Source organism: Aspergillus heteromorphus, assembly GCF_003184545.1.
Source record: "Aspergillus heteromorphus CBS 117.55 chromosome Unknown BO70scaffold_34, whole genome shotgun sequence".
NCBI classification, from domain to species: Eukaryota; Fungi; Ascomycota; class Eurotiomycetes; order Eurotiales; family Aspergillaceae; genus Aspergillus; species Aspergillus heteromorphus.
Window position 1 is genome coordinate 52,578 of NW_020290439.1, and position 13,470 is coordinate 66,047.

Here is a 13,470-nt window from a genome sequence, read left to right on the forward strand (position 1 = left end):
CCTTCCAGAACACTGTTCTGCCCGGATGAACTGACGCGCTGGGTGGCGATTCGCACTGCCTATCTATAGGGTTTATCTCTGGTCGGTGACGGCCAAGCCCACTAGTAGGAATGGTCTGATACACGACGACCTCTTATCTGCAACTCGGAATCAGATTCACGGTGGTACAGCGGCCCTCGAGGGCCTTCCATACATATAATCTCCCCTGATCCCCCCCCTCCCCGGTCCAGAGGGTTCGTCTCTCTCGCCTCTTCCGGTGCCCTCTGTTTCCCACCTCACCACATTCTACCTCCTCCCCCTCCCCCCCCCAAACGATGGCTGAAGATTCCGCCACGGCGGCCTACGAGACCTCCAGTAACCGGAGCCCCCATGAGGAGAAGAAAGGCGAGCCAGCCACGGGCTGGTCCTCGGTGGACGTCGACTATGGAGCGGAGACCGACCTGAAGCGCAGCCTGTCCACGCGGCACTTGACCATGATCGCGCTGGGCTCGTCCATCGGCATGGGCCTGTGGCTGGGCAGTGGTGAATCCCTCGAGAACGGCGGTCCTGCGGCTATCTTCATCGGCTACCTGCTGAGTGGCACCATGATCTGGTCGGTCAGCCACTCCATCGGGGAGATGGCGGTCATGTACCCGCTGCCCTCGGCCTTCACGCAGTGGACGGAGATGTTCATCGACCGGTCGGCGGCCTTTGCCCTGGGCTGGGCGTACTGGTTTTCTTACTTCATCACCATCGCGAACGAGCTACAGGTACGGCGACTTCCTTCTCCGCGATGCGGTGGGCTCTGCTGACGGGGGGGGATGATGGGGGACGGGTTAGGGGATCGTGACGGTGCTCAACTTCTGGACAGACAAGGTGCCGACGGCGGCGTGGATCACGATCTTCTGGATTGTGATCATCTTCATCAACGTGTTTGCGGTCAAATTCTTCGGGGAGGTCGAGGTGGTGGCCTCGTCCATCAAGTTCGGCTGGATCTTCATCGTGATCATCTCTCTGATCGGTGCGTCCCCCTTGTTCGAGCCTGGTGGAAGAATCCTGCTCATGTTCCGGTATAGTGGTCTCGGCCGGGGGTGCCCCCAAGGAAGGCCCGATTGGGTTCCGGTACTGGAACTCGATGCCCTTCACGAACGGCTTCAAGGGCTTCCTGTCGGTGATGCCGACGTGTATCTTCGCCATGTCCGGCTCGGAGAACTCGGCCCTGGTGGCTGCAGAGACAGACAACCCGCGCAAGGCCGTGCCGCGGGCCGTCAGCTCCATCTGGCTGCGTCTGTCGCTGTTCTACATCCTGGGCTCGCTGATGATCACCATCACCGTGTCCCCCAAGGACCCCAACCTGTTCGGAGGCACGGGGGTCAACGCCTCGCCCTTTGTGATCGCCTACCGCAACGCTGGTCTGGCCCCGTTGGCGCACATCATGAACGCGGTCATCTTCATCTCGGTGCTGTCGACGGGCAGTATCTCGGCCTACGGAGGCTCGCGCACCCTGATGGGGTTGACGCACCTGCGCATGGCTCCCAAGGTTAGTGAGACCGGCCCTTTCCCTCCCTCTCTCTGCCAGGAATGCCTCCCCACTCACACACACCCCCCCCTTTCGTCTGGGTACAGATCTTCGGCAAGGCTGACAGTTCCGGTCGCCCGGTCGCCGGACTGGCCATCACCCTGATCATCGGCGGTGGCCTGGCGTACCTGAACGTCAGCAACAGCGGCGCCAACGTGTTCACCTGGTTCTCGAACCTGACCTCCCTGTTCACGCTGTTCGGATGGGGCACGATCTGCCTGTCGCACCTGCGGATGCGGCACGCGTGGAAGGTGCAGGGACGGTCGGTGGAGGACCTGCCGTGGCGGTCGTGGACATACCCCTACGGGGCGATCTGGGGCCTGTTCTGGTGCATCCTGCTGATCATCGCGGAGTTCTACCTGAGCCTGTGGCCGCTGGGCGGCAACCCCAACGCGAAGAACTTCTTCGCCAACTACGTGTCGGTGGTGGCCATCGTGGTGCTGTATCTCGGGGCGCGCATCTACTACCGCGGGCCGTGGTGGGTGGACACCAGCACCATCGACCTGGACAGGTTGCGGCGGTTCTATGCGGAGACCAGCGACGAGGAGGCCAAGCCGGCGAAGACGGGGGTGAAGAAGTATGCGTCCAAGGTGTTGGAGACGGTGTTGAGTTAAAGGGGGGTGTCAAGTAGGATGGCTATTATGAACTCATGGAAACTCCCGTAGTATTTTCAAATATATGTATGTTATTGTCTGTGTCTCCTGGTCCAGTCTAGATTGGTGTGGTGTGATGTGGTGGTTCCTGCCGGTGACTTACGAATGTCACTCCTCCCTCCAGGCCTGGATGTATTCCAGCGAGCAAGATAAGCCCCCCCCCCTGAATCTCCAACTTCCCCCAACCCTGATAGGATCCAGATCCAGCTGGACTGCAGATAAGCCGGGCGACTGCAACGCGGACGGCACGGATGTGGGGCTTCCGGGTGGGAAGAGAATCCTCGTATTCAGAGCTGTCATATTGGGTCCCTGGAGACGGTGAATCATCATAGGGGGTTTCTGGGGGGATGCGACCGGGGGGATTGCTGTCGGGTGGAGATGGACGGGGGAGGGCACGGCAGAGGATCGATCGAGGTCGTATTCGGTCGGTAAGTACTGTCTGGGGTGAGAGGGTGAGAGGGTGAGAGAGCGAGAAAGTGCTCCAGTTACGGAGTACGGAGACAGTATATCACTCCATCCTGACGTGTCAGTCCAGGCCAAGTTCCCAGCCACCAGCCAGAAGACTGCGCTGTCGCTGTAACTAGCCTAGATGCCGGATCAGTCATCTCTCTCCAACCCCCTCAGTTCTTTCGTGATAGGGGGGCCAAACGATTTCAGCGACAGGTGAAGACACCACAGGATGCAAAATCACGCCGTAGTATATAGACATAAAGGTGTCTTTCTGTTTGAGACACACTCTTCACCATGATTTCTTTTGAATTAGATATGGAAGAAGCATGATCCTCTTTGTCTTCTGCAAGACATCCAGGTCGATGGCATACTTGTGATGGAAGACGCAACCAGCGGATTATATTCCAGATATCCAGTGATCCAGACTCTCTCCAACCGAGACCCTGTCCAGGCCCTACAACCTCGCCAACTTCTCCCCGACCGTATCCCAATTCGCATCCACCTATACCCGTCAGCATCAGCTATGCCATAATCCGAAAGAAAGCACCTACATCCGCCACATGATCATATCCCAGCAGCTTCGGAGCCAGCCCCGGATCGCGCCAGGCCAGGGCCTCGCCCTCGGGGGTCGGGACCATCTGCATCTTCCGGTCGCGCTCCTGCTGTTCCTCCCCGTCATGCAGATGATAGTAATGCTGCTGCAGGTTGCCGCGCTCGACGACCATCTGGGTGCGCTGCTTGCGGCACTGCTCGAACACGGCCAGGGCGTGTCGCTTGGCGGAGAGGAAGTCGGGGCAGGTTTTGGAGATATCGGTCGGCAGGCGAGAGAGACATTCCCCGAGCACGGCGCCGTCTTCGAAGGACATACCCGCGCTAACTCGTCAGTATCATCGAGACCGACAGTTGGTGGGAGGGGGGAGGGAAACCCACCCGGAGGCCAGGTAGGGCAGGGTGGCGTGCACCGCGTCGCCCAGCATGACCCACGCCCCCGAGGGATGCGTCCAGTCGTAGTCCCCGAATCGGATGCAGAGACGCCACTTGTGGACAGATTGACAGAGTCTGAGGAGTTTTTGGATCCTGCAGCTGTCAGAATACAGACTACAGACACCAACCACATAGCGGATCCGAGAGAGAATGCTCACCGCGGATCCCAGCCCTCAAACAGCGCACACATCTCCTCGACGTTCCCCTCGACCGTCGAGGCCAGCGACTCCTCGGGGATATCGTCGGGCACCAGCAGCACCATATTGAACAGCTCGCCATTGCGCAGGACGTAATTCACTGTCGCCGTCAGCCACCAGTCCCCCATCCTGCCGAAACCCCAGACCGACTCACCGGCATGTTGATCCGGCCCCAGCCAGTAATTCACCTGAGGGTCCGTCACGAAGGGCCGCAGCTCGGGATCCTTGCGCATCTCCTCCGTCGACAGCAGCAGCCGATACGCCAGATCGCCCGTCCTGATGGGCGGATCGGGACGCCCGAGCATGACCTCGGTCAGCTTCCCAAAGACGCCGTCGGCACTGACGACCAGATCGGCCGTCCACCGCCGCCCGTCACTCGCCACGGCCGTCGCCCGGCTCCCCTCCTGCGACACCACAATATCCACAACCCTCGCCGCGCACGTCACCTCGGCCCCCAGCTCGACCGCGCGATCCAGCAAGCACCGCTGCAGATCCGCGCGGTGGAAATCCCGATACCAGGTCCCGGGGAACTGGCGCTCCGAGTCGGCGAAATCGAGACTGGAGATGCGGTGGCCCTTCCAGGTGAGGAAGTTGCACTGGCGGGGGACGGTCATGTGGGGGGTCAGGGCGTGGGCGAGGCCCCAGTGCTGCAGCACGCGCGAGCTGTTGGGCAGCACCTGGATGCCCGCGCCCACCTCGCGGATCTCGTGGGTGGCTTCCAGCAGGTGCACGTCGTGGCCGGCCAGGAGGCAGGCGATGCTGGTCCCGAGACCGGCCAGCCCGGCGCCGATGATGAGGATCTATTCGTCAGTGAGGGTTGGAATGAGAGGACACGAGGAGAGGCAGGGCAGGGAGGATATACCTGCATGCGAGACTCATCTGGCCGGGACTGTTTCTGTTGGATGGGGAACGAGGGAGGAGCCATGGGGGGGGGGGAGTGTCTATCCGATTGTCAGAGCAGACCAGCTCTGCTGTCCGACAGATATAAGTGCAGCTCGGGTGCAGTGAGACACCCCAACCCCATCCAGCTGTCACGCGATAAGGTGGGATGGGGATGCAAGGGTCAAGAATGGGGGTTGAGGGCAGGAGGGTTAGTTATTGGGTTCCACCTCGGATCTTATCGGTCGGGGGAGAAGAATAAAGAGGGGGTGGGGGAAACAGGCTGAAGAAGAAGAAGAACAACCACCACGCCATCGATCTATCTCACGACATGTCTCGAGTAAGTGGGACGTTTCTGTTCTGATCGGTTGATGGGACCAGGCTGATTGACGGGGGAAATGCAGTTCTCGCTGAAAGGCCGCACAGCCCTGGTGACGGGCGGCGCCCGAGGCTGCGGGCTGGCGTTTGCGCGCGGGCTGGCCGAGGCTGGGGCGGACGTGGCCATCTTCGACCTGGTCGAGCCGGAGGAGGGGTTCCATGCCATCCAGAAGGAGTACCGGGTGAAGACGGCCTATTACCGGTATGCTGTCACTGAAATCTTGGGGAATGAATGAATGAATGAATGAATGAATGCAATACTTATATACAACCAGGGTGGATGTCTCCTCCCCGTCCTCCCTCGCCGCCGGGTTCGCCTCCTTCCAGGCCGAGTTCCACCACGCGCTGGACATCTGCGTCCCCTGCGCCGGCATCAACCAGCACCAGCCCTTCCTCGACTTCGACTTCGCCGATCACCAGCAGCTGCTGGCCGTCAACGTGCTGGGCCTGTTCCACACGGCCCAGCGGGCGGCCCGCCAGATGATCGCCAACCAGACGCGCCACGGCAGCATCGTGCTGGTGGCGAGCATGGCCAGCCACGTCGCCGTGCGCAGCCAGCTGTGCAGCGCCTACTGTGGCTCCAAGGGGGCCGTGAGGGCCATGTGTCCGGCCATCGCGAAGGAGCTGGCGGAGCATGTGAGATTCGGTGGTCCTGGTGGGAACGTCCGTCATGATGCTGATGAAGATAGGGCATCCGCGTCAACTCGATCTCGCCGGGCTATGTGCGAACGGAGATGACGGCGGGGGTGGGTTGTCCCCTATCCCTCTCCTTTCGCTATGAAATCTGCGAGAAAAAAAAAAAAAAAAAGAAAAAGACTAATGATAGAATGGCAGTTCCCCCATCTGATCGAAGAGTGGAAGGCAGCGGCGATGAACGGGCGCATCGCAGAGCCGGAGGACATCATGGGGGCGTGTGTCTTCCTGGCCAGCGACGCGAGCAGCTACATGACGGGCCAGGATGTGGTCGTGGATGGGGGGGTGACCAAGTGGTGATCGATCCTAGCTAGATTACATACAGACAGAGTTACTAGGAATAGTAACTACTACCATGATTTTTTTTTTCTCTCACTCAATCATTCCTCGATTATCTCCCCCCGTATCGTTCTCCGCACTTCTCCCCGAGAGAGAGCCAAATAGTCAAGAGTGGGGGGTCCTGCACGATGATCTGGCCGACTCCTCGCTATAACACACACCCACCAGGCACCATGGAGCCATCGTCCGATCCAACAGACCGAACCCAAACTTTCCGCACGATGGCTCCCAGTGCTGACAATGAGGGCTTCCCGACCGCGTCGCAGTCGACCACAGTGGTGGTGGTGGGCGCCGGTCCGTCGGGGTTGATGCTGGCGTGCGTTTTGCTTCTCCTCCCCTCCCATTTTGATTTCCCCCTCCACTAACCCCAACACCACTCCCTCAGCTCGAATCTTCTCCGCTACGGAACCCCCGTCATCCTCCTGGATGATCGTCCCGACAAGACCTCCACCGGCAAGGCCGACGGGCTGCAACCCAAAACGATCGAGACGCTGAAGCAGCTGCGCCTGGCCGATGCGCTGCTCCGCGACGGGGTCAAAGTCTACGACATCTGCTTCTGGGTACATCCCCCCCTTTGCACCACATCTATATCACCACAATATCGTCTTTCCCATCCCAACTAATACGGAAGATAAATCGTAGGACTCCACTCCCTCGACCCCCCTCCGCCGCACCGGCCGTCAGATTCACTACCCCGACCACCTGGTCGGCGCCTCAGACCCCTACATCCTGCTGGCGCATCAGGGCATGCTGGAGGAGGTGCTGATCGCCGACATCGAAGCCCGCGGCGGTCGCATCCAGCGCAACAGCCCGTTCGTCTCGGTCGCTCGCACCCCAGGGGGGCATCAGGACCTGCAGGTCACCTACGAGGACCGGACGACGCAGACGACGCGGACCATCCACACGAGATACCTGGTCGGATGCGATGGGGCGCGCTCGAGGGTGCGGACCTTCATCCCGGACGCGCAGTTGGAGGGCGAGATGACGAATGCGTCGTGGGGGGTGTTGGATGGTATTTCCCTTCCTCCCCAAACGTATCACTGATTGATTGGCGAAAGGCGTCATCGACACCGACTTCCCCGACCTGTGGAGCAAGACGGCCGTGCGATCGCACACGGCCGGCTCGATCCTGTGGATTCCGCGCGAGCGCAACCTGACTCGGCTGTACGTCGAGCTGAGCGCCACCGACGGCGAGCGCGTCGACAAGGCCAAAGCCACCCCCGAGTACGTGATGGCGAGGGCGCGCGAGGCGATGACTCCGTTCCGGCTGGAGTGGAAGACCATCGGTACGTGCTCTCTTTTCCATATAGAGCGGCAGATGGGCATGGGTATGGGTATGCTAACGACGGAAGAATGGTTCGGCAACTACGTCGTCGGACAGCGCGTGGCGCGCAACTTCTCCGATCCGGAGAACCGGGTCTTCATTGCGGGTGATGTGTGTCTCTCTCTCTTCGGAGATTGGATGATGGGGGTGTGGTAGGGACGATGCTGACGATCGTGGTTCCAGGCCGGACACTGCCACTCGGCCCTGGCGGCCCAGGGCGCCAACACCAGCATGCACGACAGCCTCAACCTGGCCTGGAAGATCAACCTCGTGGCGCGAGGACTCGCCGATGCGTCCCTGCTGGGGAGCTACACCGACGAGCGCCGCAAGATCGCCACCGACCTGATCGCTTTCGACGCGGGCCATGTCGCGGCCTTTGCGCAGGGCGAGGCCGCGCTGGCGAAAAACTTCGACGAGAACATCCGGTTCATCTCCGGCGTGGGAGCCGAATACCCACCCGGGCTGTTGACCCGGCCTTCCTCGAGCCGGACGGACGGGGCGAAGGCCGGCTCATTGATGCCTCCCGCCAAAGTGACGCGGTATATCGACGCCAACCCGGTCGACGTGCAGCTGGACATCCCCATGCTGGGCCAGTTCCGGGTCTATCTGTTCGTGCCGGACGTGGGGAGCGGCAGGGCGTTTCTGGGGGCGTTCTGCGAGGGCGCTGCCGGGCTGGGACGGTCGGCCACGGCCTCGTATGACGAGCAGCCCAGGGGATCTGCGGAGGCCGATGTCTACGTCCAGCCGGAGAGGTATACGGCCGTCTCGCCGGTGGTCACGTATGCGCTGGTGACGCGGTCGGAGAAGAGGGCGTTCGAGCTGGCGGATCTGCCGGAGGTGTTGCAGCGCAGTCGCTGGTCCGTGTATCTGGATGATGATGTGGAGGGGGAAGCGAAGGGCTGTGGCTGTACGCAGAGGTGGATGGGCGGGTTGGATGGCGGGCGGGCGGGCGTCGTGGTGGTGCGGCCGGATGGGTATGTCGGATGGAGTGAGACTTGGGCGGTCGAGCAGGGGGACAAGGCAGCGGAAGGGGTGAGGGAGTATTTCTCGTTCTTGACTTGAGGTGTTGTGGGTTGGGAGAAGGGAGGAGTGGGTGATGAATGGCTTGACTGTGGATATATATGTATATCATATACTAATCGTATCGTGATGGGTGGCTTCCAGGAGAAGAATAGCATACATACATGCTGATACGAGAATATAAATGGATGAAAGTTGGTCTCTATCTGTATAGGCTGTGCTCGACGGGAACTACACTCTTCTATTGACATTGGCTCACCGTCCCAAAGCCGTTCTACTCGCATGATGAGTGTTAATCGGCAGGCTATGACTCTGAAAAATCTCGAGTGCTGTTCATTGCTCCTCCCCGACTCGCCTTCCACCACCACCATTCACGATGCCACCGCGACAAAGAAATTCGTCTCTCCCTCCTTCGCCTCGACGCGACTCTTCCTGAGCAGGTCATCCCCGACCGCCAGCCGCAGCCTCTCCGCGGTGGCCGGACTGTCCAACACCAACGGCTCAACCACACGGTGATCCTCGCGGGCACTGCGCAGCGCATCACGCAGGGCAAACAGCACCGTCGCCCCCAGAAACAGCGGCGGCTCGCCAACGCCCTTGCTGCTCTGGATGGACCGCAGATGGCTCCACGAGACACCCCGCAGAAAGCTCACGTTGAACTCCTGGGGGATGTCACTAAACCCCGGGATCTTGTAATTGCCGGGCCCCCGCGTGGCCAGCTGGCCCCCACGCGTCCACAGACTCTCCTCCATCGTGAACAGCCCCTGGCCCTGCACGAACGCCCCCTCGATCTGCCCGTAGTCGATGGCCGGGTTGATCGACCGGCCGATGTCCATCTTGATGTCCGTCCGCAGCACCGTGTGGTCGCCCGTCAGCAGGTCGAGCTCGACCTCCGTGCAGGCCACGCCCTATTTCATTCTGTCAGCGTTTCCCTCCCATCATCCAGGATGACAGGATCCCATACACACCTGCGTGAAATAATAGTACATCGGCTTGACCGTCTCCGGGTCATAGTTCCCCCACTGGTACCCGACCTTGGGCATCTTCCAGAACCCGCTGGCGGCCAGGTTGACCCGATCGCGATACGCGGCGTGCGCAAGCGTCGCCATGGAGGCATCTTCCCCGAACCTCTCACGATACGGCTTTAGCCGCTCATTGATCTGGTCGCAGGCATCCTTGATCGCCATGCCGTTGAGATCACTTCCCGACGAGGCGGCCGTGGGCGACGCATTCGCCGTCTGATACGACGAGGTATCTTGCGTATAGATACTCTCGGGGGCCACGCCCAGCTCCTGCGCCGCGACCTGCACCATCTTCGTATAGAGGCCCTGGCCCATCTCCGTCCCGCCATGATTCAGCAGCACCGACCCATCGGTGTAGATCTTCAGCGACGCGGCGGCCTGATTCAGATGGACGGCAGTCGCAAACGAGATCCCGAACTTGGTCGGCACGAGACAAATGCCCCTCTTCCGCCAGCGATGGGACTGATTGAACCTGCCGACGTCGGCCCTCCGCTCGTCATACCTGGCCTCGCGCCGCACCTGCTCCAGCAACATCGGCACATGCCAATCCTGATCGATGGGCTGCAAAAACGGGGTCCTCTGTCCCTGTCGGTACAGATTCCTCCACCGCAACTCATCGACATCCATCCCCAGCCCCTCCGCAACCGCATTCATATAGCTCTCCGCCACAAACATCGCCTGCGGCCCCCCAAACCCTCGAAATGCCGTATTACTATGCGTATTGGTCCGACACACCCACGCGCGGACATGCACATTGGGGAAATGATAACAGTTATCCAAATGGGTACAGCACCGATCCATCACCGCGCCACTCATATCCAGCGAGAAGCCCGCGTTATTGTAGCAGTCCGCGTCCAGCGCGACGAGGGTGCCGTCGTTCATCACCCCGACCTTCCACCGGCATTGGATCGGGTGTCGCTGGCCGCTGGTCATCATATCCTCGTCGCGGTTGAGCATGGCGCGCATGGGCCGGCGGGTCTTCTTGGCCGCGATGGCCAGGAGAGCGGCCAGCTGGACGCTGCGCGACTCTTTGCCCCCGAAGGCGCCGCCCATGCGTTTGACCCGCGCGTTGATCCGGTTCGCTGGGACGGAGGTGACTTGGCTGACGAAGGCTTGGGTTTCCATGCTGTTAGAATGGAGGTTAGTATCGTGGCGGCACGGGGGAAATTGGGTTGGGGGGAGGAGGAGGAGGAGGGAGGGTGTTAGGGCTGAAGAAGGGACAGGGAGGGGGAAGGGGGACATACGTATTCTGGGTGGACGACCACACATCCATACTCCCGTCCTCCGGGTGAGGGACGACCAACGCGGCGTTCGTCTCGAGATAGAAATGCTCCTGGCCGCCGATGCGACTGGTGCCGGTGAAGACGCGGTCGCATCGCGCAAACACGTCATCCATTTTCTCTGGCGGGGCGCCCTTGCGCAGCTCCTTGCCGTGCGGGTAGAAGCTCTTCGCCGCGATGGCCTCGTCGATGGTCAGGATGGCAGGGCGGTCCTCGTAGACGACCTTGACCGCACGAGCTGCCGCCTGGGCCTGCAGGGCTGTCTCGGCATATACGAGTCCAATGGGCTGGCCGTGGGCGAGGACCTCGTCGACCGCGAAGAAGGGCTCGTCGTGCACGACGGACCCCCAGAGGTTCTTCTCGATCGGGATGCTGGTGTGGTCGATGAACCCCTTGGCCAGACCGGGTTGCAGGGCGGGGGCCCAGTCGACGGCGACGAGCGTGGCGTGGGCGCGCTGCGAGAGCACCATGGCGCCGAACAGCTCGCCGTGCTGCGGGGGCATGTCGTCGATGTATTCGGCCTCGCCGGTGGCGTGCTTCAGCCCGGAGAGATGGGGCAGTTGCTTGCCGACGACGCGCTGCTCGTTGGGGTTGTGGTTGTCGCGGGCCCCGTGGGAGATGCGCCGGTGGATCTCCCCCGTCAGGTCGGGGGCGACGGGGGCGAGATGGAACTCGGCCAGGACCTCGTTCCAGAAGCGGAAGAAGAGGGACAGGGCGAGGGTGCGGCGGTAGGTGGCCATGCCCCCGGGGACGGAGAAGGGGAGGGCGAAGTCCCGCAGCAGGGCGTCGAAGGTGGCGTCGAGGACGGCCTGCGTGCCCCATCGCTGGTGCAGGAGGGCGGCCCCGGCGTGGCGGGCCAGCAGGCTGACGGGGGCCATGCCGCCGTATGCCAGGGCGATGGCACGCACGGTGTTGTCGGCGGCCAGACGCACGCGGAAGGCGGCGGTGACGATGGCCATGTCGTCGTCCTTGCGCTTGGATTGCTTGTAGGACCTGGTGAGCTCGCGCACGCCCGGGGGCGTCAGGGGGAGGTGGATCTCGGTGATGAGGCTGCCGGCGGGGAGGGCCGTCTGGCGGTAGCCCCGGAACAGGGTGGCCATGGGCAGGAGGGTCTCCTCGGTGGCCGTGCGGGCGACGACGGTGGCGTTGACGGCGAGCAGCAGAGGGTTCATGTCGGAGAGGGGCGACGCCGTCGCGATGTTGCCCGCCAGCGACGCCGCGTTGCGGATCTGGCGGCCCGCGAAGTACCGCAGCACTTTGGCGGCGGCGGACAGCACGGATCCCCGGGGACCCAGGGTGGGGATGAGGCGGTGGCATTCGGCCTCGATGTCGCTGAGCGAGGCGTTGCCCCCGATGACCAGCTCGGTCAGCACGCCGTTCGTCTCGACCGGCCGGATCTGAGCCAGCTCGGCCAGGTCGCCCACGAAGACGGAGACGGCGAAGTCGGCGCCCTTGAAGCGGATGTCGACCTGCACTTCGCTGGCGCCCCCGACCAGCGTGGCCGACGGGCAGCGCGCCAGGATGTCGAGGGTCTGCTCGACGCTGACGGGGCGCAGCCAGGCCTTGCGCTCGTCGGTGTAGCAGAGCAGCTGGGCCGGTGGGCTCCTCGTGGCCAGACCGGGGGGGTAGATGAGTTCGGTGGTGGGCACGTAGGGGAGGAAGTCGAACTGGGGGACCGGATTTAGGGCTTGGTCGGGCTCGGACTCGGGGGTCGACAGACTCGTGCGCGAACTGTCCCTGTCGGAGGAGCAGGATGACCCCCCCCCGGGGGTGTCGCGACAGCACCCTCCCGCACGGCCACACGATTGGGGACGAGACGAGTCCGATTCCGACTCGACCGGGACTTCTTCACTCTTGTCGGTCGGGGTCTGCATGTGTGTCCGTGTTCGCACGGCGAGACGCGCCTGCAGGTCCTCCTGGACAAACGTCTTGGCTGCCTGCAGGATGGGCTTGTATCCGGTGCACCGACACAGATTCCCGTCCAGGTGTCCCTTCATCTCGATGTCCTCCTCGGACAGGTGGAACCGGTCGGTGGTGGGATCGTAGGCATTGCGGATGAGGGCGTACAGCGACATGACGATGCCGGGGGTGCAGAAGCCGCATCTATCCCGTTAGCCACCTGCCACCCAGACAGGTCAGGAGGGATCAATCATACTGCGAGCCATGAAGCTTCCCCAGGCGTTCCTGCAGCGGATGGGGGTGGTCCACATTGCCGAGGCCTTCGACGGTGATGACATGCTTCCCGGCCACTGGCAGCTGTCAGTTGCAGGCGTTCCATGGGTCGAAGAACGGACGAACCTCCGATGAGCGGATAGAGACAGGCGTTGACGGCGCGGTGGCAAAGCCGCCGGTTGCGGCCATCGCGGGCGGCCTGGGTCTGCAGCACGACGGTGCAGGCGCCGCAGCCCCCCTCGCCGCAGCCCAGCTTGGTCCCCTTCAGCCCATGCTGCGAGCGGATGAAGTCCAGCAGGGTCCAGTGGGGGTTGGGGCTGGCCAGAGCGATGGGGGTGCCGTTGAGGTAGAACGAGAGGGTGGCGGTGGTCGGGGAGGTGGAGAGCAGCTCCTGCAGGGGGGGTGGGAGGGCCATGATGGGTGCTTAGAGGGGATGGCAGAGCATGCTGGTGAGGAGGAAAGAGTCGGAAGAAGAGACAAAGAGTCGACAGCCAGGGAAGAATGGGGATGGGGATGAGGGC

The 13,470-nt window shown here is 62.2% G+C and overlaps 4 protein-coding genes across 4 annotated transcripts; 2 read left to right on the plus strand and 2 right to left on the minus strand.

Annotated features, from left to right (window-relative positions):
* The first annotated feature begins 285 nt into the window (after positions 1–285).
* Positions 286–3,122, plus strand: BO70DRAFT_390175 (putative amino acid transporter). Its single transcript, XM_025546131.1, has 6 exons — positions 286–749; positions 820–1,000; positions 1,056–1,519; positions 1,606–2,036; positions 2,224–2,282; positions 2,767–3,122. The coding sequence occupies exons 1-6, from the start codon at positions 315–317 to the stop codon at positions 2,793–2,795; spliced, it is 1,599 nt and encodes a 532-aa protein (XP_025395421.1). The 5' UTR covers positions 286–314; the 3' UTR covers positions 2,796–3,122.
* On the minus strand, positions 2,752–4,767 carry BO70DRAFT_416872 (FAD dependent oxidoreductase; the record flags this gene model as incomplete). The annotated part of the gene is made up of 6 exons (XM_025547401.1): positions 2,752–3,163; positions 3,213–3,534; positions 3,592–3,738; positions 3,804–3,942; positions 3,997–4,642; positions 4,705–4,767. 6 exons carry the CDS (start codon positions 4,765–4,767, stop codon positions 3,116–3,118), a joined length of 1,365 nt encoding a protein of 454 aa, XP_025395422.1. The 3' UTR covers positions 2,752–3,115.
* A 246-nt stretch (positions 4,768–5,013) lies between these two features.
* BO70DRAFT_390177 (FAD binding domain protein) lies at positions 5,014–8,517 on the plus strand (the record flags this gene model as incomplete). Its single annotated transcript, XM_025546132.1, has 10 exons — positions 5,014–5,061; positions 5,126–5,301; positions 5,375–5,735; positions 5,789–5,845; positions 5,934–6,088; positions 6,517–6,691; positions 6,774–7,143; positions 7,190–7,417; positions 7,484–7,566; positions 7,639–8,517. The coding sequence occupies exons 1-10, from the start codon at positions 5,053–5,055 to the stop codon at positions 8,515–8,517; spliced, it is 2,493 nt and encodes an 830-aa protein (XP_025395423.1). The 5' UTR covers positions 5,014–5,052.
* Positions 8,518–8,675: 158 nt separating this feature from the next.
* Positions 8,676–13,364, minus strand: BO70DRAFT_322826 (xanthine dehydrogenase; the record flags this gene model as incomplete). Its single annotated transcript, XM_025540564.1, has 5 exons — positions 8,676–9,383; positions 9,444–10,623; positions 10,742–12,880; positions 12,933–13,026; positions 13,076–13,364. 5 exons carry the CDS (start codon positions 13,362–13,364, stop codon positions 8,847–8,849), a joined length of 4,239 nt encoding a protein of 1,412 aa, XP_025395424.1. The 3' UTR covers positions 8,676–8,846.
* Between the last annotated feature and the right edge of the window lie 106 nt (positions 13,365–13,470).

Bases quoted from the DNA above. Each gene is read 5' to 3' on its own strand.
- BO70DRAFT_390175 (XM_025546131.1), top strand. From the start codon at position 315: ATGGCTGAAGATTCCGCCACGGCGGCCTACGAGACCTCCAGTAACCGG. The intron at 1,001-1,055 runs GTGCGTCCCCCT...GTTCCGGTATAG, and splicing joins CGTGATCATCTCTCTGATCG to TGGTCTCGGCCGGGGGTGCC. The intron at 2,283-2,766 runs GTGTGATGTGGT...CCCAGCCACCAG, and splicing joins GTCCAGTCTAGATTGGTGTG to CCAGAAGACTGCGCTGTCGC.